The following is a 24,679-nucleotide window of genomic DNA, read 5'->3' on the forward strand; positions in this document are numbered from 1 at the left end:
CATAGACGCTGCCTCACCCGCTGAGTTTCTCCAGCAATTTTGTCCACCGCCTCTTACAGACTGTCAGCTTATATTAAATGTGTGGAATGCGTCCACTTGTTTGGGATTGCTGCTTCAGTGTACCTTGCTTTTGAAATTGTAAGCTGCGCAAGAGATTAATTGGATATTTACTCCGTTGACTAAACAGAGCAAAACCCCGTCCTTTCAGGCACAATGATCACATTACCTCTCGTGTGTGAAGAGAGATTATTTCTCACATGCACCAGATATGTACTGGAACAATGACGTTCCTGCGTTACAGACGGTGGCGGCACGTTGGCACAGCGGTAGAGTTTACTGCCTTAAGGGGCTGTCCCACTGTACGAGGTAATTCAAGAGTTCTCCCGAGTTTGCCCTGATTCGAACTCGGAGAATTACGGTAATGGCCGTAGGGACTCGGGGCTCTCGTGGACATTTTTCAACATGTTGAAAAATCTTCACGAGTCTTCACGCGCTTACCGCGTTTCCCCGAGTACCTGCCCTTAGCGTTACGAGCCGCTAAGAGTCCCGAGCTCCGACCTACCCGCTACATACATTCTACGTGCTTACCACGAGTTTGATTTTTTTTTTAAACTCGGGAGAGCTCTTGAATTACCTCGTACAGTGGGAGAGGCCCTTTACAATGCCAGAGACCCAGGTTCGATCCTGACTACAGGTGCTGTCTGTATCAAGTTTCTACGTTCTCCCCGTGACCTGCGTGGGTTTTCCCCGGGTGCTCTGGTTTCCTCCCACACTCCAAAGGCGTACAGGTTTGTAGGTTAATTGGTTTTGGTAACATTTATAAATTGTCCCTAGTGTGTGTAGGAAAGTGTTAGTGTGCGGGGTAATTGCTGGTCCACGCAGACTTGTTGGGTCGAAGGGCTTGGTTCCACGTTGTATTTCTAAAGACACATCACTCGCAATAACAGCAAGAAAAAAGATGTGCAATAAATTGTCCGTTTTTTGAAGTAAGCTCTGAGCGGTTACTCGTATATTGATTGGGCTGTGTGTTTTTGGCACTTCCATCATATATTGACCATCCCTAACTGCCTTTGATATGAGGATGGTGAGCAGACTTGAACTACTTGGTATAGGTGTCACCCGAGCACTGTTGGGGAGTGTGCTCTGGGAATTAGACTCAATATAGATGAAAGAATGGGGATCTACTTCTGAACTACTGCGGTGGTGTGTGATTTGAACTAGAACCTGCTGGCAGTGGGAATTATATGTACCTCCTATTCGAGTCATAGATAGAGTGAGGTTTAGTTTAGTTTCGTTTAGAGATGCAGCGTGGAAAACGGACCCTCGGCCCTCCGAGTCCGCGCCGACCAATGATCCCCGTACACTAGCACTATCCTACACACTAGGGACAATTCACAATTGTTTTACCGTAGCCAATTACAAACCTGTACATCTTTGGAATTTAGTTTAGTTTTAGTTTATGTGGGAGTGTGGGAGGAAACCTCCCAGAGAAAACCCACACGGGTCACGTGGAGAACGTACCAACTCCAGACGGTACCCGTAATCAAGATCGAACACGAGTCTCTGGCGCTGTAAGGCAGCAGCTCTGGCGCTGTGTCTCCGTGCTGGCGACTTGTAGAGTCATACAGCACAGTAACAGGCCCTACGGTCCAACGCATCACGCCGGCCAAGATGCCCTTCCAAGCAAGTCCCAAATGCCTGCTTTTGACCCGTATTGCTTCCGGAATGGTACCATTTGGCGCCGCTGTTTCGGCACTGTCGTTTCGGCGCCGCCGTTTCGGGGCCTCCGTTTCGGGGTGTTAGAGTTAGGGTTAGGGTTAGGGTTAGGGTGCCACAGCGGTGGGCCAGTGGAAACCAATTTCCAAACTTGTTAACATAAAGCTGATCTCACTTGCAATATCCTTGGCATAAAAACTTCTTGCAGCGGGTGATGAATCTCTGGAATTCACTATCCCGGAGTATTGTGAAGCATGGAACACTTTTATTTATCTGGAGGTATTTACAGAGGTTAGGGTTCGGGTTCTGATGAGTACAGATATTATAAACGGAGGTGCTGAAACGGCAGCGCCGAAAAGTACCCGACCCATTTGCTTCAACGCTTTCCTACCTATGCCCCAACTTGCATGTCTTCTAAATGCTGTTACTATACCTCCTCAACAACTTCTCTGGAAGCTTCTTCCCTATATCCACCATCCTAAGGGCGAAAAAATGTTGCCCCTCAGGTTCCTATGAAATCTTTCCCCCTCTCTCCTAAAACCTATGTCCTCTAGTTCATGAATCCCCCAATCTAGGAACAAGACTGTGTGCAATCACCCTATCTATGCCCCTCATGGTTTTATACACCTCTAAGATCATTCCTCAATCTCCTACACTCCATAAATGAAGTTGCAAACTGCCAGCCCTCTCCCTACAACTTAGTCCCTGGAGACCTGGTAACATCCTTGTAAATCGTTCTGCACTCTTCCCAGTTTAATGGTCTCTTTGCCATAGCCGGGTGTCCAAAATTGTCCAATATTCTTCAAAGGTGGCCTCACAACACTAACGTCAACTACAATTGGATATCAGTGGATATTTTTAAGACAGAGATAGACCAATTTTTGATTAGAACAGGTGTCAAGGGTTATGGAGCGAAGGAAATAGGCAACGTTTCGGGTCGAGACCCTTCTTCAGACTAATGTGAGGGTGGGGGGAGGGGGGCGGGTTCGCCATAACCGACCTGATCTCCCGGTGGCTCAGCACTTCAACTCCCCCTCCCATTCCGAATCCGACCTTTCTGTCCTGGGCCTCCTCCATGGCCAGAGTGAGGACCACCAGCATCTCATATTTCGCTTGTGCAGTTTACACCCCAGCGGTATGAACATTGACTTCTCTAATTTCAGGTAGTCCTTACTGTCTCCTCCCTTTCTCAGCTCTCCCTCAGCCCTCTGGCTCCTCCTCTTTTTTTCCCCAAAACCAGACTTGGATCAGCTGCTTTTAGAGGGCCTTACCTTTCAGGCTTTGAGTCTTGGGTATTCTGGGGAGAGAACAGAAAAAGAATCGTGAGATATAGCAAATAGTTGAGAGGATTTTATAACCATGCAATCTTTCACAGACAAGAGCAAACTGAGCGAGCTATGATCAATAATTACATCTTCAAATCCAGTTTAGTTTTGTTTAAGTTTAGAGATACAACGCAGAGAGAGGCCCTTCGGCCCAACGCAGAGAGAGGCCCTTCGGCCCAACGAGTGCGTGCCGACCAGCGATCCTACCACTATCCTACACGCTAGGGACAATTTACAATTATATCAAACCAATTAGCCTACAAACCTGCAGGTAGGTCTATTGCGAGTTTATGTACAGGGACATATCTATCCATGCACTGTATACTTGTATTTATATGTATGCATTTTAAATATGTATGTTATGTTTTATACTTTGGTAATATAACGGTGTATTTTATCATGCCAATAAAGTTTTTTAAATTGAAAATTAAAAATTGATAGAGAGTGAGAAAGAACGCGAGGGAGAGAGAGAGATAGAGATTGCAGCCTCTAAACCTCACGCACCGTGGTAGATCAACGTTTACAAAAATAATCCACTCTATGATCTTCGACAGTCCAAAAGCGACGAAGGAAAATTAAAAATCCCCCCACGCTCGTCTCCCCTGGCCAGTGCTGCGGTGGACTCGGGGGGGTCTGGACCAATCGCTGACAAGGTCTCAGACAAATCGTGTCGGCGGAGACGTCATGTCGGTTAATTGGCTTTTCTGCCTCGTGTCCGTTCGGCATCTTGGCTTCCACTTCTTCGTTTCCGCTTCTCGTCCTTCTACGTCCCGTCCGCACATGGCATGGAACCGGGCCTTCAGTCCAATTCATCCTTGCTGACCAAGAGACCCCCATCTATGCTCGTCTCATTTGCCTGCATTTGGTCCGTATCCTTTAAACATGGTGGTCATGTTACACTTGTACAAGACATTGGTGAGGCCACACTTTGACTGTGCACGCCGGGTTGATTGCATTCGTCAGACCACGTGAAGGTTGCAATCTCCCACCACTTCAGCTGTTAAGGGTGCAGAAAGGAGGTTGCCAGGACTCGAGGGCCTGAACTATAGGGTGAGGTTGAGCAGGCTCGGACTCTATTCTCTGTAGCGCAGGAGGATGAGGTCCTCTTATAGAGGTGTACAAGATCATGAGGGGAATAGATTGGATACATACTCTTTTACCCAGAGTAGGGAAATCGAGAACCAGAGGACTCTGTTCGGGGGAGAATGATTTTATAGGAAGCATTTTTACAGAATGGTGGTAGGTGTATGGAACGAACTGACAAAGGAGATAGTTGAGGCAGGTACTCGTTTAGGAAACATTTGGATTGGTACATGGATAGGATAGGTTTTGAGGGATATGGGCCAATGCAGACAGGTGGTACTAGTCCAGGTGGGTAAGTTGGGCCGAATGACCTGTTTCCACGCTGTATCACTCTATGAAGCCTTACCCATCCATCCACCTGTCTAAGTGAGTTTTAAACACAAAATGCTGGCGTGGGACGGGCAGCATCTCTGGAGAGAAGGATTGGGTGACGTTTCGGGTCGAGACACTTCTTCCTCGACCCGAAACATCACCCATTCCTTCTCTCCAGAGACGCCGCCTGTCCCGTTGAGTTACGCCAACATTTTGTGTCTATATACAGTGGGATATATAGATCGGCCTCAAAAAGCTTCACACGTTTCAAACAACAGAAAATGCTGGACCCGTGCATTGGGCCAAACAGCAAGATATGTGGAACGAGGAACTGTACACAAGATAAACAAGTTAGTCCAGGTAGCAGAGAACGTGAGGGAGGACAGTGGGTGGAACAAAGAGATTGTGTCTAGCAGGGTGGCTGCTAAAATCAGACGAAACTTAGTTCCACCCATTACCCTCCTCCACTTTATCAGCTCTGTGAGATGACTCATTTCCTTCTCATTTCAGACCGGCAACAGTAACTTTTTTTTTTCATTCCGCAGATGCTGCCTGCCCTATTGAGTGTTTCCAGCACTTTATTTCAGGTTTCCAGCATCTGCAGGGTTTTTTTGGGGGGCATATTCATCGATTGTTTGCCAGACTTTATGAATTGCATTGTACACATCTTGATTGGAAACATTAATGCCACCTCCTCACTGGCAGTGTGAAATTTGAAAACTTTCACAAAATACTTTCTGGTTTTTGGCTGCTTCCCAAAATCTCAGAGCAGGTTTAATGTTTTTCTTGCATGTTGATGATATCGTAGGCTGCATTTCAACTTGGGCTCCACGCCCAACACAGGTAGCTGAAGTGGTGAAGTGGATAGAAGCCACACAAGTAGATAGAGTGGTGAAGAAGGTGGATGTCGGGGCATCCAGTACAAGAGTCACAAAGTCAAGATGTAGCTTTATGGGACTTTGGTTAGGCCACATTTGGGGTATTGTGTGTAGTTCTGGTTTCCCCATTACAGGAAGGAAAGTTTGGTTTGGAGAGACAGCGCGGAAGCAGGCCCTTCAGCCACACCGAGTCCACACCGACTGACGATTCCCGCACACTAGCACCATCCGACACTGGGGATGATTAACCTACCAAGCTGTACGTTTTTGGAGTGTGGGAGAAAACAGATCCTGGAGAAACCTCACGCAGGTCACGGGGAGAACGCACAGACAAATTCCGTCCAGACAAGCACCTGTAGCCAGGATGGAACTGGGTGCGAGCGCTGTGCGGCAGCTGCTCTACCGCTGCGCCACCGTGCTGCCCTAAAGCCATGTAAAAGCCATGGGAGACAGTGAATTGTTTTCTCTGGAGCATCAGAGGATGAGGGGAGATCTGGAAAAGGTATATAAAATGATGAAAGGTAGAGATAGGGTCGGCATTCAGAAAAGTTTTCCCAGGTTGAAAATGTCAAAGACTAGAGGGCATGACTTTAAGGTAAAGGGGGCTATGGTCTGCATGTTTTCTCTACACAAATTGCTGGGCTAAAGTTTGACGTGTCTATACTGATAATAGAACCAATTTGACAAGCTCGCTCAGACGGTTTCCATCAGTTGAGGAAATAGAGCATTACTACTGGTGGGAGGTCGCCATTACAGTGTGACAGTTTACATAGCAATCTCTACTATAACATTGAATGCAAGAAATTATATTCAAAGTAATGAGAAGAGATGCAGAAGGAACGGGATTCAATTAGAAATTCTTACATTCAGATTTCATTTATTTCATTGCTTCAGAATATATTTGGCCTCTTTCCTGCTTTATAAATAAACTACAGTACAAAATGTTGCAATATTGTCAATTATCCCTAACATTTTTCATACGTTCATGACAACTGTTCCTGTTCTCGAATTTCCTGTTCCAACTCGTGTACAACTTTGAAGTAACCCGATTGTTACCCAACAAACTACAGCAGATAAATGATGAAATACCAAACACAGCCAGGCACAAAGTGCACAAGTAATTTAGCAAGTCGGACAGCATCTCTGGAGAACATTGTTTTATTTTGTTTATTATTGTCATGTGTACTGAGGATGGAGTTAAAAAGCCATTTTGTTGCGTGCTGTCCAGTCAGCAGAAGCAAGGCATCCATAGTGTACAGATATAGTTCAGTTAAAATATATAAATACGCAGATGACACAACCATCATAGGTCTCATCTCGAACAATAATGAAACAGAATACCGCACTCAAACACACAGAGCAGTCACTTGGTGCACAGATAATAACCTCTTACTCAACACATCAAAAACACACGAACTCATCATTGATCTCAGACGTAAGGCACAACCCAAGACCCCCCTACTCATCTCAGGCGAACCCATATCCACCACTGACTCATTCAAATCTCTTGGCACTCACAAAGCAATAACCTCAAATGGAAAATCAATTCAAATCACATCTACAAAAAAGCCAACCAAAGACTCTTCTTCCTCCGCCAGCTCAAAAAGTTTAGAGTAAGGAAACACCCCCTAATCCGATTCTACACAGCCATCATCCAAAGCATGCTCACTTCATCAATTACAGTCTGGTTCAGCAGTTTAGACACTCACTCCCGTAATAAATTACAGCGCATAGTTAACAAAGCATCCAAAATCATCAGCACTCCCCTTCCATCAATAGAATCACTCCATCACAAGCGGTCCGTGTCAAGGGTGAAGAAAATCATCTCTGATCCCTCCCACCCAGCTCACCACATCTTCCACCTGCTGCCATCAGGAAGGCGCTACAGCTCACTGCCCGCCAAGACATCTCGATTTAAAAACAGTTCTTACCCACACGCAATCCGAATTCTGAACACACTATGACAACAGCACATATCCTCCCCATGCATGTACTGTATATTGTATGATGTTGTGTTTTATGTTATGTTTGACGGGAATCGGCCTACCTTGTAACATCCTGTACTGAACCTGAATTCCATCAGCTTGACTGTGTGGTCATTAAATAATCTAATCTAATCTAATATTGGATAAAATGAATAATGTTTAGTGCAAGATAAAGTCCAGTAAAGTCTGATTAACAAAAGTCAGACTACATTTTATCTCTGACTACATTTTATCTCTGCTTTGGTGTTACCTTCTCCCAACTGCCAATGATCTAATCTACATTTTTCTTTGTCTCATCCCCCTTGTCCTGTTTTCACACCTTACAGTTCCTTATCTATACACTTCCTTATCTATGTACGACCCTCTCCCCTGACATCAGCCTGAAGAAGGGTCTTGACCTGAAACGTCACCCATTCCTTCTCTCCAGAGATGCTGCCTGTCCCATTGAGTTACTCCAGCACTTTGTGTCATTTCTTTTGTAAATCAACATCTGCAGTTCCTTGGGTGTAGCAAATACCAAAAAAAGACTTCAGTACTTTAGAGATACAAAATGGGAACAGGCCCTTCGGCCCACCGAGTCCGGGCTGACCAGCGATCCCCGCCTACTAACCCAATCCTCCATACTAGGGCCAATTTACAATTTTACCGAAGCCAACATCAATATTCTAAAGACTTACAGGTTTGTGGGTTAAATTGTAAATATTCCCTAGTGTGTGTAGGATATAGTGTAAGTGTGTAGGGAGCACGGGTTGGCGGGGACTCGGTGGGCTGAAGGGCCTGTTTCCGTGCTATATCTAGCAAATTGGAGGAACAAAATCACATCATATTTTGCTTGGGCAGCTTACAACCCAGCGGTATGAACATTGACTTCTCACTTCAAGTGACCCCTGCAACCCCTCTCTCTCTGTCTCCCCCCCACCCTAGTCATCGTACTAGTTTCACTGTCGTCCTGCTGAGTCACTGCTGTACAACTCATTATCACCTAGCCCATGGCCAACAATGGACCATTGTGGGCTCCACTTTTCCTTTTAGTACCGTTGCTTTTTGCATTTATTCGTTCGATGTATCTTCTATACAGGTATCTCTCGTTTCCCTTTCCCCAATTCTCGGTCTGAAGAAGGGCCTCAACCCGAAACATCACCAATCCCTGTTCTTGCTGCCCGACCCTCTGAGTTTTTGTGTCTATCTCCGTACACCAGCAGGCGGTCTCCACATTCCTCTGGTACCTTGGCCAGTCATTTGGCAAGACCAACAAGCCACAGTTACTCATCATTGAGCTGCCACAGGAGTGCGCAGGTACTTTCCCCAAGGAGAGTGACAAGAGGATTAGAAACTGATCCCTTGCCAACTTGGTAAAGAGGAAGCACGAACCAGGCAGCAAGTGGCCAGGGCATGGAAACTGCCTGTGGTTAAACTAAATAATTAGCCTGCAAACCTGTACGTCTTTGAAATGTGGGAGGAAACCGGAGCACCTGGTGAAAACCCACACTGTCATAGGGAGAACGTGCAAACTCTATACAGACAGCGCCCGAAGTCAGGATCGAACCCAGGTCTCTGGTGCTGTGACAATCCAACGTTATCAACATAAAAACAGCATTGTTGCTTCAGCAATAGGAAATGCACTGAAGTACTCCGCTGTATTACACTGAGTGTTTCTATTACAGCATATTGTATAGTATGTGGTCAACAGCTTGTGGGAAAGTATCACACGTCAGGTACGGAGCAGGGTTTGTTTTGCCTTCGTCTCCAAGCCGATATTTGCCCGTTTCGACCAAAATGCCCAATATTCCAGCACTTTGCGCTCCACCGACATCATCCCTCACATCATCACCAATCATAACTGCCTCTTCTGGTTGACATCCAATACTTCGAAGAGCTTCAAGAAAGAATGGTTTCTCTGGTTTTCCTACTATTGTGGCCTTGGCATCTGTTGCATATTCCAGCCCAGTAATAAAAGGTCCTGGTGCAAGTGATAATCCATCTACCTTCTTGTAGTATCTTGCTTTGTATATGGCAATTAGAGGGGCACCATCCAAAATTAACCTGAATGCCTTGTTCAATGTGTCATAGTTAAAGTGTTTGAAGTGTCACAGTTAATCAACAGTGAACAGCGTCTGAAGAAGGGTTTTGGCCCGAAACGTTGCCTATTTCCTTCGCTCCATAGATGCTGCCGCACCCGCTGAGTTTCTCCAGCACTTTTGTCTACCTTCGATTTTCCAGCATCTGCAGTTCCTTCTTAAACGTGAATGTAACACTTTCATTCAGGGTTTTAGTTTAATTCAGAGACCGAGCCGCGGAAACAGGCCCTTCGTGCCCGCGCCGACCAGCGATCCCCGCACATTGTAGGGACAATTTACATTTTTCACCAAGCCAATTAACCTACAATCCTGTACATCTTTGGAGTGTGGGAGGAAGATCTCAGAGAAAAGCTACACAAGGAAAAAGTGAGGACAAACAAACTCCACACAGACAGCACCCGTGGTCGGTATCGAACCCCAGTCTGTAGCGCTGTAATGCAGTGATTCTGTGCCACCTTGCTGGTTATTGGGGTGAAAGGGAGCTACTGAGATCATTGTCAATAAGATTTGCTCGGTGCCTCACCTGGAGCCTGACAGCTGTGACTCACCAGGACCAGAGGGGACATGTAGCCTGAGGGGATCACGACACTGTCAGTGAAGGGAAATTCCACTGTGACTCACTCATTAACCACAGGCAGTTTCCATCAAAGATCTTCTATAAGATCTTTGGTTTCCATGCCCTGACCACTTGCTGCCCTGGTTCGTGCTTCCTCTTTACCAAGTCGGCAAGGGATGAGTTTCCGATCCTGTTGTCACTCTCCTTGGGAAAGTACCTGCGCACTCCTGTGGCAGCTCAATGATGAGTAACTGTGGCTTTTTGATCTTGCCAAATGTCTGGCCAGGGTACGAGGAATGTGGAGAGCGCCTCCTGGTTTACGAAGATGGACACAAAAACTCAAGAGGGTCGGGCAGCAAGAACAGGGCAGTCACGGTGGCGCAGCGGCAGAGTTGCTGCCTTACAGCGAACGCAGCGCCGGACCCGAGTTCCATCCCGAGAAAGTTTGCACTTTCTCCCCGTGACCTGCATGGGTTTTCTCCGAGATCTTCGGTTTCCTCCCACACTCCAAAGATGTACAGGTTTGTAGGTTAATTGGCCTCCACACTCACTCTTTCTCTACCTTGGCAAGGAAAGGTTAGAGACAAGGAGCAGCATATGCTGGTTAACAAAGGAGACACAAAGGTAGACAAAAATGCTGGAGAAACTCAGCGGGTGCAGCAGCATCTATGGAGCGAAGGAAATGGGCAACGTTTCGGGCCGATACCCTTCTTCAGACACAAAGTAACTCAGCGGGTCAGGGCAGCGTCCCTGAAGAACGTGGACAGCTGACATTTTTGGGTCTCTCTGGATCCTGCTACAGATGAAGTCCTCATGTCATTACCTTCCATCCCACCAGCCTCTGCATTCAATGGATCATCCATTGTAATTTCCACCAACGTCAATGAAACTCCACATCTGGACACACTTTTCCCATCCTCCCCCCCTCACCATATTGCAAGGGCCAATTCCCTTTATGACTTTATCCCTGGTCTGCTTTTATTGTCCTGTCCATCACTCCTCACTGCAGTCTCCTTTTCCAACTGCAGGAGATGAAACACGTAACCTATAGGCGATATTTTTTGTTAGAGATACAGTGCAGAAACAGCTCCTTCGGCCCATCGAGACTGAGCCGACCAGCGATCACCTTGATCACTAACACTATTCTACACATAAGGGACAATTTTTTCCCCCCCCAAAGCCAATCAAACTACAAACCTGTGTGTCTTTGGAGTGTGGGAGGAAACCGGAGCACCCGGAGCAAATCCATACGGTTACAGGGAGAACGTACAACATACAGACTGCAGGATCTCTGTGCCGGGTGTCTGGCACTGTGAGGCAGCAACTCTAGTGTGCCACCCATACCAAGAAACACTAAAGGGCCTATTCAAAGGGCAATTCAAGAGCTCTCCCGAGTTTAAAAAAAAAATCAAACTCGTGGAAGCACGTAGAATATATGTAGCGAGTACGTCGGAGCTTGGGGACGTCTCTTAGCGGCTCGTAACGCTAACGGCAGATACACGGGAAACACGGTAAGCTCGTGAAGACTTGCGAAGATTTTTCAACATGTTGAAAAATGTCCACGAGAGCCCCAAGTACCTACGAGCGGCTATTCCCGTAATTCTCCGAGTTCGAATCAGGGGAAACTCAGGAGAACTCTTGAATTAGCTTGTACAGTGGGACAGGCCCTTAACTCAGATAATCTTGCTGGGTGAAGCAGCGATCCACTTACACTTCTTCCAGTCTGCATTCTTTCTTTGCATTGTGGTCTCCTCCACGTTAGAGAAACCAACACAGTTCCTGTTGGACTGTGGCTACCCAAGTTCACAGTCCTTAACCACATTCCATCCATTTCCCTCCTGGACAGAACTGGAACAGTGGGCATTATGTAGATCACCTGGGTTATTCTGCTGTGGTGGACCTGTGCTCCTCATGTCTTGCCAATTCAATGACCCCACAGCCGGGCAGCACGGTGGTGCAGCGGTAGAGTTGCTGCCTTACAGCGCCAGGCACCCGGGTTCGATCCTGACTACGGGTGCTGTCTGTACGGAGTTTGTACGTTCTCCCCGTGACCTGTGTGGGTTTTCTCCGGGTGCTCTGGTTTCCTCCCACACACCACAGTGGTACAGGTTTGTAGGCTAATTGGCTTGGTATCATTGTAAATTGTCCCTCGTGTGTGTGTAGGATACTGTTAGTGTGCGGGGATCGCTGGTCGGTGTGAACTTGATGGGCCGAAGGGCCTGTTTTCGCGCTGTATCGTGAAACTAAACAAAGTTCTCCTACTCCCCCCCAACCCCGTAATACATAGGACCACCTGTACTAGAAATACTCAGCAAGTTGGGCAGCAAGCAGCATTGGAGGAGAGAGAAAAACAGACTGGCAATATGACCTGCTGTTCCTCAGGCTTAGATTTCCATTCATTTATGGGCTTGCTCTTTTGTTCTCTCCACCACATCCATCCCAGCAACCCGTATGCTTGGAGACATACTCCACGGAACTGCAGATGCTGAAAACACAAAAGTGCTGGAGGAACTCGTGGGTCAGGCAGCATCTGTGGAAGGAATGTATAGGCGATGTTTTGGGTCCCGACCTGAAACGTCGCCTGTCCGTTCCCTCCACAGATGCTGCCTGACCTGCCGAGTCCTTCAGGCACTTTGTGTTTAACTTTAGTATGCTTGTTTTCCAACTTTTCCTAGCTCTGATGGTAGGTCATCAATCTGAACGATCAACTCAGTTTCCCTCTCCAGAGGTTTAGATTGAAGATAGAGATGTGATCTGTTGATGTACCCCAATCGTGTATAAAATCATGAGAGGAATAGATCGGGTAGACGCACAGCGCCTCTTGCCCAGAGTTGGTGAATCGAGGACCAGAGGGCATGGGTTTAAGGTGAAGGGGAAAAGATCTAAGAGGAATCTGAGGGATAACTTATTCATACAAAGGGTGGTGGGTGTACGGAACAAGATGCCAGAGGAGGTTGAGGCTGGGACTATCCCAACATTTAAGAAACAGTTAGACAGGTACATGGATAGGACAGGTTTGGAGGGATATGGACCAAACACAAGCAGGTGGGACTAGTGTAGCTGGGATATTTTGGCCGGTGTTGGCAAATTGGGCCGAAGGGCCTGTTTCCACACTCTATGAAACTACATTCTTCAATATACATGTACATAACACAGACTTAGACAGTTATGAGGATGTAATCTCTTGGTTGACCTGTGTTTGTGTAAGTGAGCATAGACTGAAAAGCTGCACCATCTACAATGACTTGGGATCGCAATGCTAAAGCCATCGCATAATTAGGTTTACAGTTAACAAGTTTGTTAAACATTATCCTGATGCACAAATAAATGTCATCACTTACTCGGTACTTTACAGAGAGGCCCTCGCTGATGTACAAATCAAGATCCCATTCCCTGATTAAAATAAACACCTAATAATATTATCAAAATTCTAAGAAATTGCAACCCATGGTTGAGGAGAAACTGTGTAAATATTACCCTTGCAGTCTGAAAATACAGAGCTGTGGAAAGTAAAACTGAAGGTTCTGGTTCAGGCAATACCAACTGGTTTGTAAGCTTGTGTAGGAAGGAACTGCATGGGAGATAGACACAAAATTCTGGAGTAAAGCCCCTGTCCCACGATGCGAGTTCACCCAACAGCTCTTAAAAAAAATCAAACTCATGGTAAGTACGTAGAATGTACGTAGCGGGTACGTCGGACCTCGTGGATGTCTCGTAGCGGCTCGTAACGCTAACGGCAGGTACTCGGGAAATGCGGTAACTCGTGACGTTTTTTCAACAGTGTGAAAAATGTCCAAGAGTAAAAAAAATACTTGTGATGAAGTTCCACGAGTTTGATTTTTTTGTAAACTCGGGAGAGCTCTTGGGTAAACTCGCTTTGTGGGACAGGGGCTTTAACTCAGCGGGTCATGCAGCATCTCTGGAGAGAAGGGATGGGCGACATCTCAGGTCGAGACTGTAAATGATCCCTAGTGTGTAGGATAGTACTAGTGTAACAAAGGCAGCAACTGTACTGCTGCACCGCCATGCTGCCACTTTGTACCCTGGGTATATTTAATTGGACTTTATCTTGATCCTTATCTTGCATTAACCGTTATTCCTTTTATCCTGTATCTTGTACAACATGGGCGGCTTGATTGTAGTTATGTATAGTCTCCTGCTGACTAGTTAGCATGCAACTAAACAGATTTTCACTGTGACATTAATAAACAAATCTAAACCATCTTCTCCAGAGACGTTGCCTGACCCGCTGAGTTACTCGAGCATCTTGTGTCTTTTTTTTTGTACTTGGTCATTTATCTGCTGTAGTTTGTCGGGTAACAATCGGGTTACTTCAAAGTAACTTTCCCATGAGTTGGAACAGGAAATTCAAGAACAAAAATTGGACAGGTACACAAATAGAAAAGGTTTAGAAGGATATGGGCCGAACCCAGGCAGATGGGACTAGTGTAGATGGGGGCATCCTGATTAGCAAGGGCAAGTTGGGTGGAAATTCATGTAGATGCGAAACAGGACATGATATTTTTGGTCAGTTGCCATTTTTACATGCATATAAAGTGCAGGACTACTCATATTTTTAAGGAAACAATTCTACCACTGCTGATCCAGGCAAGAATATGATTCCGTTCCAGCAGATTTCAAAAGTCATTTCTTCAACTTTGGAAAAAGGTCATGCTATACTATATATCGATTTCTTCATATTTCTTGATTAGTACAAGTGTCAGAGTTATGGGGAGAAGGCAGGAGAATGGGGTTAGGATGGAGAGATAGATCAACCATGATTGAATGGCAGAGTAGACTTGATGGGCCGAATGGCCTAATTCTACTCCTATTCCACATGACCTAATAAATGTCAGGTTTGCAGGAAGGAATTGCAGATGCTGGTTTACACGGAAATTAGACATAAAATGCTGGAGTAACTCTGCGGGACAGGCAGCATCTCTGGATGGAAGGAACGGGGTGACTTCTCAGGTTGAGACCCTGCTTCAGACTGAGAGTCAGGGCAGAGGGAAAGGAGAGATACGAAAAGGTACAAAGAACAAAGGGATGCAAAAGGACAAATCAAATCCAGCAACGACGAACAAGGGAAAGTGGAGCCCACAATGATCGATTGTTGGCTGTGGGGAAGTGATACAGTGAAACTCAGCAGGATGGCACTGTTTATTAGGAGGAAGTTTAGTGAATAACCCATGCTGTGAGAATTCACCCAGCAACCTTCCACTGTAGTCTCCATTCTAAGTGTTAGGACAGAACCATCAGCAGCCCTGCAACACAGCTTCCTTTGTTGGGAGACACAAGGAACTGCAGATGTTGGAATCCCAAGTGAAAGAACAAAGTGCTGGAGGAACTTAACTGGTCAGGCAGCAACTGGGGAGGGGATGGACAGATGAACAGATAGCGATTCGTCTGTCCATTCCCTCCACAGATGCTGCCTGACCCATCGAGTTCCTCCAGCACTTTGTGTTACTTTGCTCGGAGAAAGACTAACGGGCCTCTCCCACTTGGCCGTCATTTGCACGGCATTTACGCCACCTCCAAAAATGTGGTCGGGTTGTGACGCACGGGTAGCGCGGGACGGGCGCATGGAGAGGCGTGGAGGAGTGTGGAGTTGCTTGCGGTATCGCGCGGCGCTCCAGGATTTCGTGCTGCACTAAATCCTTGCGCGCCACCTGCGTGACGTATCGCGTATGCACGCTGACGCATTGGCGTCGCACACTGGCACACGTGGATATGTACAAGTCTCACGTGTATCGTGTGGTGACGCATGGTTAAGCCATCGTGAGTAACCATGCGTCGCCGCGTGCCACAAGGTATTCTAATGACGTCACGTGCACCAGACGGCATGATGACGCATTATTTGCACGTGACTTCATGCGTAACGACGCGTCAACCTATTTTACATATGACGCGTGAATGAGGCGCAAATGACGGCCAAGTGGGACAGGCCCTTCACAGCCTCGATTGTCACTGAGAGCCGGTGAGCAGCTCTTGAGGGCCTCTCCCACTTGGCCGTCATTTGCACGCCATTTACGCCACCTCCAAAAATGTGGTCGGGTTGTGACGCACGGGTAGCGCGGGACAGGCACATGGAGAGGCGTGGAGGAGTGTGGAGTTGCGTGGAGTTGCGTGCGGTATCGCGCGGCGCTCCTGGATTTCGTGCTGCACTAAATCCTTGCGCGCCACTTGCGTGACGTATCGCGTATGCACGCTGACGCATTGGCGTCGCACACTGGCGTCCCAGACGGCATGATGACGCGTGATTTGTGTTGTGTCTTGGGTCTTTTTCTTGTGTGTATGACTGCAGAAACAACATTTCATTTGAACCTCAATGAGGTTCAAATGACAAATAAAATTGTATTGTATTGTATTGATTTGCGCGCGACGTCACGCGGAACGACGCGTCGACCTATTCTACATATGACGCGTAAATGAGGCGCAAATGATGGCCAAGTGGGACAGGCTCGATTGTCACTGAGAGCCGGTGAGCAGCTCTTGATCTGTGATCTTTAGACATTAGAGATCCAGTGTGGACACAGGCCCTTCATCCCACTGTCCATGCCAACCAGCGATCACCCCATACACTAGCACTATCCTACACACTAGGGACAAGTTACAATTTTAGCTACGACAATTAACCTACAAACCTGCATGTCTTTGGAGTGTGGAAGGACACCAGAGCACCCGGAGAAAACCCACGCAGGTCACGGGGAGGATGTACAAACAACACCTGCAGTAAGGATCGAACCCTGGCCTCTGGCGCTGTGCCAACATGCCATGTCGGATTTCAGCCTTGAATCTGATGTTGGAATTCCTGCTAATGAAGTTTCTCAGAAGTCACACTGGGATAACTGCTCATTGACACTCAGGCAGGGGTGACGCAGTCTTTCCATTCATTGCCAGACAGGGACGTCTCTGAGAGAAATAGGCAAGTTCCAAGAAATTGTCAATGTTGTACTGATTGTGGATGATTAGCCACGATCACAGTGAATGGCGGTGCTGGCTCGCAGGGCCGAATAGCCTACTCCTGCACCTATTGTCTATTGAGAACATACAGGTTAGAACAGCACAGCGACAGGCCCTTCGGCCCACAATGCCCGTGCTAAGCATGCCAAGTTAAACTAATCTCCTCTGCCTGCATTTGATCCGTGTTCCCCTCCATATCCACATGCCGATCTAAAAGCCTCTTAAACCCCACTATCTGCCTCCGCCACCACCCCAGACACTCACCACACTGTAAAATAACCTTATTCCGTGCATCTCTTTGAAACTTTTCCCCTCTCACCTTAATGTTATGCACCCTAGTCTTTGATATTTCTGCCTGGGAAAACGATCTGACTGTCTTCCCTATCTATGCCTGTGCTATTTACCATGCCTACATGATCAATTGAGTTCAAACTGGTGGAACATTAAACTGTTAATTAAATATATTAATTGTTTTTTGTGTGACCTTTTAGTTGTTAATTACATTTTCAAAATGTAATTAACAAAACTTTAGCCTCCGCCCAGGGATGGGATACACCTTGCATATCCAGCCACACAGGAACTTGGTACATCTTAATGGGATTCCTCTCACTCCTCTCACACTGGGGAGTAGCGTTTAGTTTAGAAAATACAACACAGAAACAGGCCCTTCGGCCCACCGAGTCGGTGCCGACCAGCAACCCCCATATACGGTCACAGTGGCACAGCGGTAGAGTTGCTGCCTTACAGCGAATGCAGCGCCAGAGACCCGGGTTCGATCCAGACTACGAGTGCTGTCTGTACGGAGTTTGTACGTTCTCCCCGTGACCTGCGTGGTTTTTCTCCGTGTTCTTCGGTTTCCTCCCACACTCCAAAGACGTACAGGTTTGTAGGTTAATTGGCTTAGTAAATATAAAAATTGTCCCTAGTGGGTGTAGGATAGTGTTAGTGTGCAGGGATCGCTGGCCAGCGAGGACCCGGTGAGCCGAAGGGCCTGTTCCCGCGTTGTATCTCTAAACTAACACACTAAATATTACATACTGGGGACAATTTGCCATTTTTACCAAAGCCAATTAACCTACAAACCAGCATGTCTTTGGAATGTGGAAGAAAACCAGAGCACCCGGAGACAACCCACGCAGTCACAGGGAGAACGTACAAACTCTGTACAGACGCCACCCATAGTCAGAATTGAACCGGGTCTCTGGCGCTGGAAGGCAGCAACTCTACTCGTCTCATCGATCCTCAGATGACAATCCCTGCATCTCAGGAATCAATCGAGGGACCTTGCACTGCATTCCCCACGGTAAATGCTACACCCATCCTTTGGATGGGAGGCCAGATTGGAACGCAATTTTCCACATGGGGTCTCACCGGCATTCAAATGTAATTGCTGCATGACCTCCATACTGTCGTACACAAATCCTCTTGTATAAAGGGTTACAATCTCTCACTGCTGAATGATATGTACCAGGAACACATTACTCTGGAAGAACCGTTTCCATCGGTGCCTGAACAGGTGGTGAAGACAGTAATCCTTGCTGCATTTAACACTGTTGTGGACCAGTCGCATTGTAGCACCAGCCAGGAAGGCTCACCAACACCTCGACTTCCTCGGGAGACGGAGGAAATTCAGCAAGTCTCCGGCGACTCTCACAAACCTCTGCAGATGCATCATAGAAAGCAGACGGTCAGGTGGCATCACAGCCTAGTTTAGGAACGGCTCTGCACCGAGACCGCAAGAAATGGCAGAGAGTTGTGGATCTCACCCAGTTCATCGTACAGACCAGACTCATCACCATCAACACTTCACGCTGCCCTGGAAAAGCAGCCAACATCATCCAGGAATTGTCCAACAACCGTAGTCATTCCTACTTCTCCCCACTCCTGCCAGGCAGAAGATACAGAAACTGGAAAGCGCGCACCACCAGATTCACGAGCAGCTTCTTCCCCTCTGGATCAGGCTTCTGAACGGTCCTTCCATTAGCTAGGGTATTGTACGATTCACCTCTACCCCAATGCGGACATTGGACTTAGTCTATGGTACTGGTGTGCTTTAATGCCGAGAAATATTTCTGTACTTTGTATCTTTTCCTTAGCTCTATCTATTGTACTTGAGTTTAGCTTGGTTGTATTTATGTGTAGTATTAACTGATCTAAGCTTTTCACAGTCTGTGCGTGTGATAATAATAAACCTAAAAGTTCAGCTTATTTTAGAGATGCAACACAGAAACAGGCCCTTCGGCCCACCGAGTCCACGCCGACCAGTGATCTCCGCACACTAACACTATCCTAAATGGTGTCGGATTAGGAAAAGGGGAGGTGCAACAAGACGTGGGTGTGCTTGTACATCAGTCACTGAAAGTAAGCATGCAGGTACAGCAGGCAGTGAAGAAAGCTAATGACATGTTGGCCTTCATTGCGAGAGGAGTTGAGTATAGGAGCAAGGAGGCCCTACTGCAGTTGTACAGGGCCCTGGTGAGACCGCACCTGGAGTATTGTGTGCAATTTGGGTCTCCTAATTTGAGGGCTGACATATAATGAAAGAATGGGTCGACTGGGCTTGTATTCACTGAAATTTAGAAGGATGAGAAGGGATCTTACAGAAACATAACATTCTTAAAGGATTGGATAGGCTAGATGCAGGAAAAATATTCCCAATGTTGGGGGAGTCGAGAAAGAGGGGTCAGTTTAAGAATAGGCCATTTAGGACTGAGATGAGGAAAAACTTCTTCACCCAAAGAGTTGTGAATCTGTGGAATTCTCTGCCACAGAAGGCAGTGGAGGCTAATTCAAGAGAGTTAGATTTAGCTCTTCGGGCTAACGGAATCAAGGGATATGGGGAGAAAGCAGGAACGGGGTACTGATTTTAGATGACCAGCCATGATCATATTGAATGATGGCTCGAAGGGCCGAATGGCCTACTCCTGCCCCTATTTTTCTATGTTTCTATCCTACACACACTAGGGGCAATTTACAATTTTACCGAAGCCAATTAGCCTCCAAATCTTTACATCTCTGGAGTGTAGGAGGAAACCGGAGCACCCGGAGAAAACCCACGTGGTCACAGGGAGAACGCACAAACTCCATACAGACAGCACCCATAGTTAGGATCAAACCCGTGTCCCTGGTGCTTCAGGGCAACAACTCTGCCGCTGCTGCACCGTGCCACCCAAAGATATCCACTCAAACCCCTGAAGATCTGGAAAATGGGTTTGGCCAAAGCAAATTCCTTTTTTAGACCAGTATGGAGATGAAAGACAAAATGGCGACTTTTCTGTACCACCAACATCATTAGCAAGGTCCTATCACGGCTCTGCTCTGCGCAGCATTAATAAATCTCAGCTTTGTTGCAAGTGATTTAAGCATTTTGTTTAGTAAGACTTTAGTCAGTCTGGCATATAGCCCTAAACATTCTCCAACAAGCCCCATGGAACGAGAGCAGTGTTAGACATCAAAACTATGTAATCCAAAAAAATTCTCAAAAATGCCAAAAAATTCACTCTATGACTCTATGCCCAGAGAAGGGGAATCGAGGACCAGAGGACATGGGTTCAAGGTGAAGGGGAAAAGATTTAATAGGAATCCAAGAATAGGAACACAAAGGGTGGTGGGTGTATGGAACAAGCTGCCAGAGGAGGTAGTTGAGGCTGGGACTATCCCAACGTTTAAGTAACAGTTTTACAGGTACATGGATAGGACAGGTTTGGAGGGATATGGACCAAACACAGGCAGGTGGGACTAGTATAGCTGGGACATTTTGGTCGGCATGGGCAAATTGGGCCGAAGGGCCTGTTTCCGCACTGTAGAGAAAAACATCTAGAGAAAACATCAGGGTTTACATTTAAAATCTTCCACGCAGGTGATGTCACTTTGTCTCCAATCATGAAAATTATGTGGAAAGCCTAAACGTAACCATAAAAGACAAGAAGCAGTAAGGTACCGAAACCAGAACCCTGTTGCATGTGTAGAGAAGTGAAAAATCCCCCCAAAACTGTATTTACTGTACGAAGGTGGCACAGTTGCTAGACCCACTGCCTCACTGCATCAGACACCCATGATCGATCCTAACCTCGGGTGCTGTCTGTGTGGAGTTTGTACGTTCTCTCTGTGACTGTGTGGGTTTTCTCCGGGTGCTCGAGTTTCCTCCCACACTCCACAGACATGCAGGTTTGTAGGTTACTTGACCTCTGTTATCCCACTTTTACATCCATTCCCTACACATTAGGGGGCAATATTCAAGTTCAAGTGAGTGTATTGTCATGTGTTCCTGATAGGACAATGAAATTCTTGCTTTGCTTTGCTTATTTACATAGAACTAGTGTGAACAGGTGCTCGATGGTCAACGTGGACTCGGTGTGCTGATGGGACCGTTTCCATACGGCAACTCTAAACTAAAGGAGTTATAGAGGAATAAAGTTTGACAATACCTGTATAAGGTAACAGTGCATTTTACCTGCTGAAGATTATCCAGTGGAGGGAAGGGACAGTCCCCTCTTCGCCGAGCCCACAGAGGGTTGCCTGTATCAGTCTGAGGGGTGCTCTGTGTACAGTCACTGTTTATCTGGCTTGTAGCTAAAAGGCCTTTGACACACTGTGCACCGTCTTGTTGCGGCTGTCGGACAGTCTCTTTGCACGGCGGTCCTTGGCCGCTCCAATATGGACTCGCCGGACTCGAACTCGGTGGGTTGCCGGAGAGCGCAGGGTCTTCATTGTCCTCGAGCGGCCTCCCCAACTCGCAGAACCCCTGCAGTGGTTGCGGCATCACCATCTTTCTCCTCATTCTCCGAAGGGATGGAGACAAAGAGACCCTGGCAGGAGCCAATCTGTCAAACTCGAAGCAAGGACTTCGGGAAACCTCCAGCTCTGGGCTGAAAGAAATCTTAAACGTGGGCAAGGATTGTGCATTTACTAATTTCCCATTATGCTGGCATTCTTGGCTGTCTGCTTGGATTGGACTCGTTGCCACCTCAGCATTCTGCTTCCAGGTATCTTGACTCCCCTTCAAACCATTCTTTCCTTCAAAAGGATTTTCATCGCCAACTGAATTCATTGCTTCACGTTCTTGCTCCCACGTTTCCAGATAGGTCCCACAAGGCAGATTTGACACGCTGACTTCCATGATGAATTACTTGCGAAGCCTTACCTATGAAACAACAATGTACACTTTAAATCAGATCATGCTTTGCATTAGTCAAGAAGATAAGACCAAGAATAGCTTTCAGCCCAAACAGGTTTGCTGGTCAAGTACATAGTAGGATAGCAGGTACTTTTGCAGTGTTTAAGGCAAGGCAAGGCAAGGCAAATTTATTTATATAGCACATTTCATACACGAGGCAGACTCAAAGTGCTTCACATAAAGACATGTCATACAATAAATGAAATAATAAAATGAAATAAAATAGAAGAACTAAAAGAAAAGAAAAGCAAAATTAAAAATGCATTATAAAAAGTGCAAAAGTTAAAAGTGCAATGTAGTTAAGATTTAGCTGAAAGCTAAAGTAAACATTAAAGTTTTCAGTCTTGTTTTAAAAGTGGTCAAAGTTGAGGCAAGTCTTAAATCTTCAGGAAGTTTATTCCAGCTATTTGTTGCATAGTAACTAAATCAACTAAGGAACATGTTTTGGACAGGTTTAGAGGGATAGGTGCCAAACACGAGCAGGTTGGACTAGTGTTGGTCGGTGTGAGCAAGTTGGGCCGAAGGGCCTGTTTTCATGCTGAACGACTCTAAGAACATGTAGATACAGCAAACAACTGGGACAGCAAATGGTATGCAATTTTTATTGAAAGAGGCTTTGTATTTTAAAGTAAGTAAATTGGCCAAGTATTCACATACAAGGAATTTGCCTTGGTGCTCCACCCACAAGTAACAACATGACATACAGTGACAGTTACGAAGAACTCAGAAAACACTAAACATTAATAATAATAAGACATTAATGATAAAACGCCATTGATCAAGCATGTGAACCAACAAAATACCAGATCAAAGGGAGGCTACAGATTTTTGTCTGTTGAGTAGAGCAACTACTCGTGGATAAAAACTGTTTTTATGTCTGGCTGTGGCAACTTTGACAGTCCGGAGTCGCCTTCCAGAGGGAAGTGATTCAAAGAGTTTGTGGCCAGGGTGAGAGGGGTCAGAGGTGATCTTGCCCGCTCGCTTCCTGGCCCTTGCAGTGTACAGTTCATCGATGGACTATACAATGACAATACGTATTGTATTGCAATTAATTAGGCTTCAGTAAGACCAGATATAGAGCAAGTTGGGCCGAAGGGTCAGTTTCCATGCTATATGACTATGACTTCATACAGGTGCGATGTGGCTTCCTTCAAGTCATGTCAGATATTGTTTGCATTGCTTTGTGTCAGGTTTTTGATTAGCTGTTGTTTGCAAAGGCACTTTTGTGCCTTTAAGCAAGCACAGGTTGTTTGGAGGAAAGGAAACTGGGCTGAAGGCCAGAAGAACCAAACCTGAGATACACCACCAACATTATTGGGAAACGAGATGTAAATCCTTGTTCCTGTTTCCATAATAAATGTGGAACCAAAATCTTGAAATGGAATAACACAGACTACAGAAACTGCAGTTTGATAAGGGGTTAACAAAATTATATCATTCATCAGTCCATATTTTTCTCATAAAGGAACTAAGTTTAACTTTATTGACTAATATTATTTTTGACAGTGGTTATTGCTCTTGTCCAAGATAATACCGATTAATAGCCGTCTGCTAGAGAGACACGATGTCCTGACCTATTCCTTTTCACCAGAGATACTGCCAGACCTGCCGAGTTAGACTTTAGACGTGATACAGCGTGGAAACAGGCCCTTTGGTCCACGTTGACCGGAAATCACCCCGTACACTAGCGCTACCCTAAACACAGGGGACAATTTACAATTTTACTAAGCCAATTAACCCACAAACCTGCATGTCTTTGGAGTGTGGGATGAAACCTGAGCACTCAGTGAAAATCCACACAGCCCCGGCAAAATCCATTCTGATAGCGCCCATAGTCAGGATGGAACCCGGGTCTCTGGCGCTGTAAGGCACCAACTCTATCTCTGCGCGACTGTGCCACCCTGAGCTAAATGCATTGTTGACCATGTCATTCCCACCTTGACGGCCAGATGAGGGAGAATGAGTCAGAGGGGTGTGGGAGAATAAGGATTTTGTGTCTATCTTCGGTGTAAACCAGCATCTGCAGCTCCTTCCTACGCAACTGAAGTCTGCTTCTGACTGCAAAGTTTGAACCATTGTTGTCCACTGATAGAACACAGAGATAACTATTCATAATGTTACAAACCCATAAAGTTGCTGAAAATACCGGGCAGTTTTTAAACAATTTTCATCTCTGCAAGTGTGCATCATGGGAGAACAATGAGAATTCCTCTTCAGCCCAGCACGGCATGCGGGGGGAACTCAGCAAGTCAGGCAGCATCTGTGGGGGGGGGGGGGGGGGGGGGGGGAGAGATGGGGGATGGACTGGCAACATTTTGGGTTGAAACCCTTCTTCAGACTGATTGGAGTAAGAACAGAAAGCTGGAAATCAGACTGAAGAAGGGTTTCGGCCCAAAACGTTGCCTATTTCCTTGGCTCCATAGATTGCTGCCGCACCCGCTGAGTTTCTCCAGCATTTTTGTCTACCTTCCATTTTCCAGCATCTGCAGTTCCTTCTTGACCAATGCGAGGTGGGGGGGATGGGACAAAGCCTAGCGAGTGATAGGTGGATGCAGGTGAGGAAGGGCTTAATTGCCAGCTAGGTGGAGTGAGTGATAATGGCTGGAG

The 24,679-nt window shown here is 46.5% G+C and overlaps 1 protein-coding gene across 1 annotated transcript in view; it reads right to left on the minus strand.

The window, feature by feature from the left end:
- The window catches only part of plekhg7 (pleckstrin homology and RhoGEF domain containing G7), an 80,528-nt gene that overhangs the window by 39,207 nt on the left and 16,642 nt on the right, over nt 1-24,679 (minus strand). Inside the window, exons 2-3 of the mRNA XM_033039428.1 lie at nt 21,350-22,039; nt 2,988-3,013 (exon numbers count right to left, since the gene is read on the minus strand). Coding sequence (XP_032895319.1) covers nt 2,988-3,013; nt 21,350-22,015 — 692 coding nt within the window. The 5' untranslated portion in view covers nt 22,016-22,039. The remainder of the gene's footprint in view (nt 1-2,987; nt 3,014-21,349; nt 22,040-24,679) is intronic.

This window comes from Amblyraja radiata, chromosome 21, assembly GCF_010909765.2.
Source record: "Amblyraja radiata isolate CabotCenter1 chromosome 21, sAmbRad1.1.pri, whole genome shotgun sequence".
Lineage (NCBI taxonomy): Eukaryota > Metazoa > Chordata > Chondrichthyes > Rajiformes > Rajidae > Amblyraja > Amblyraja radiata.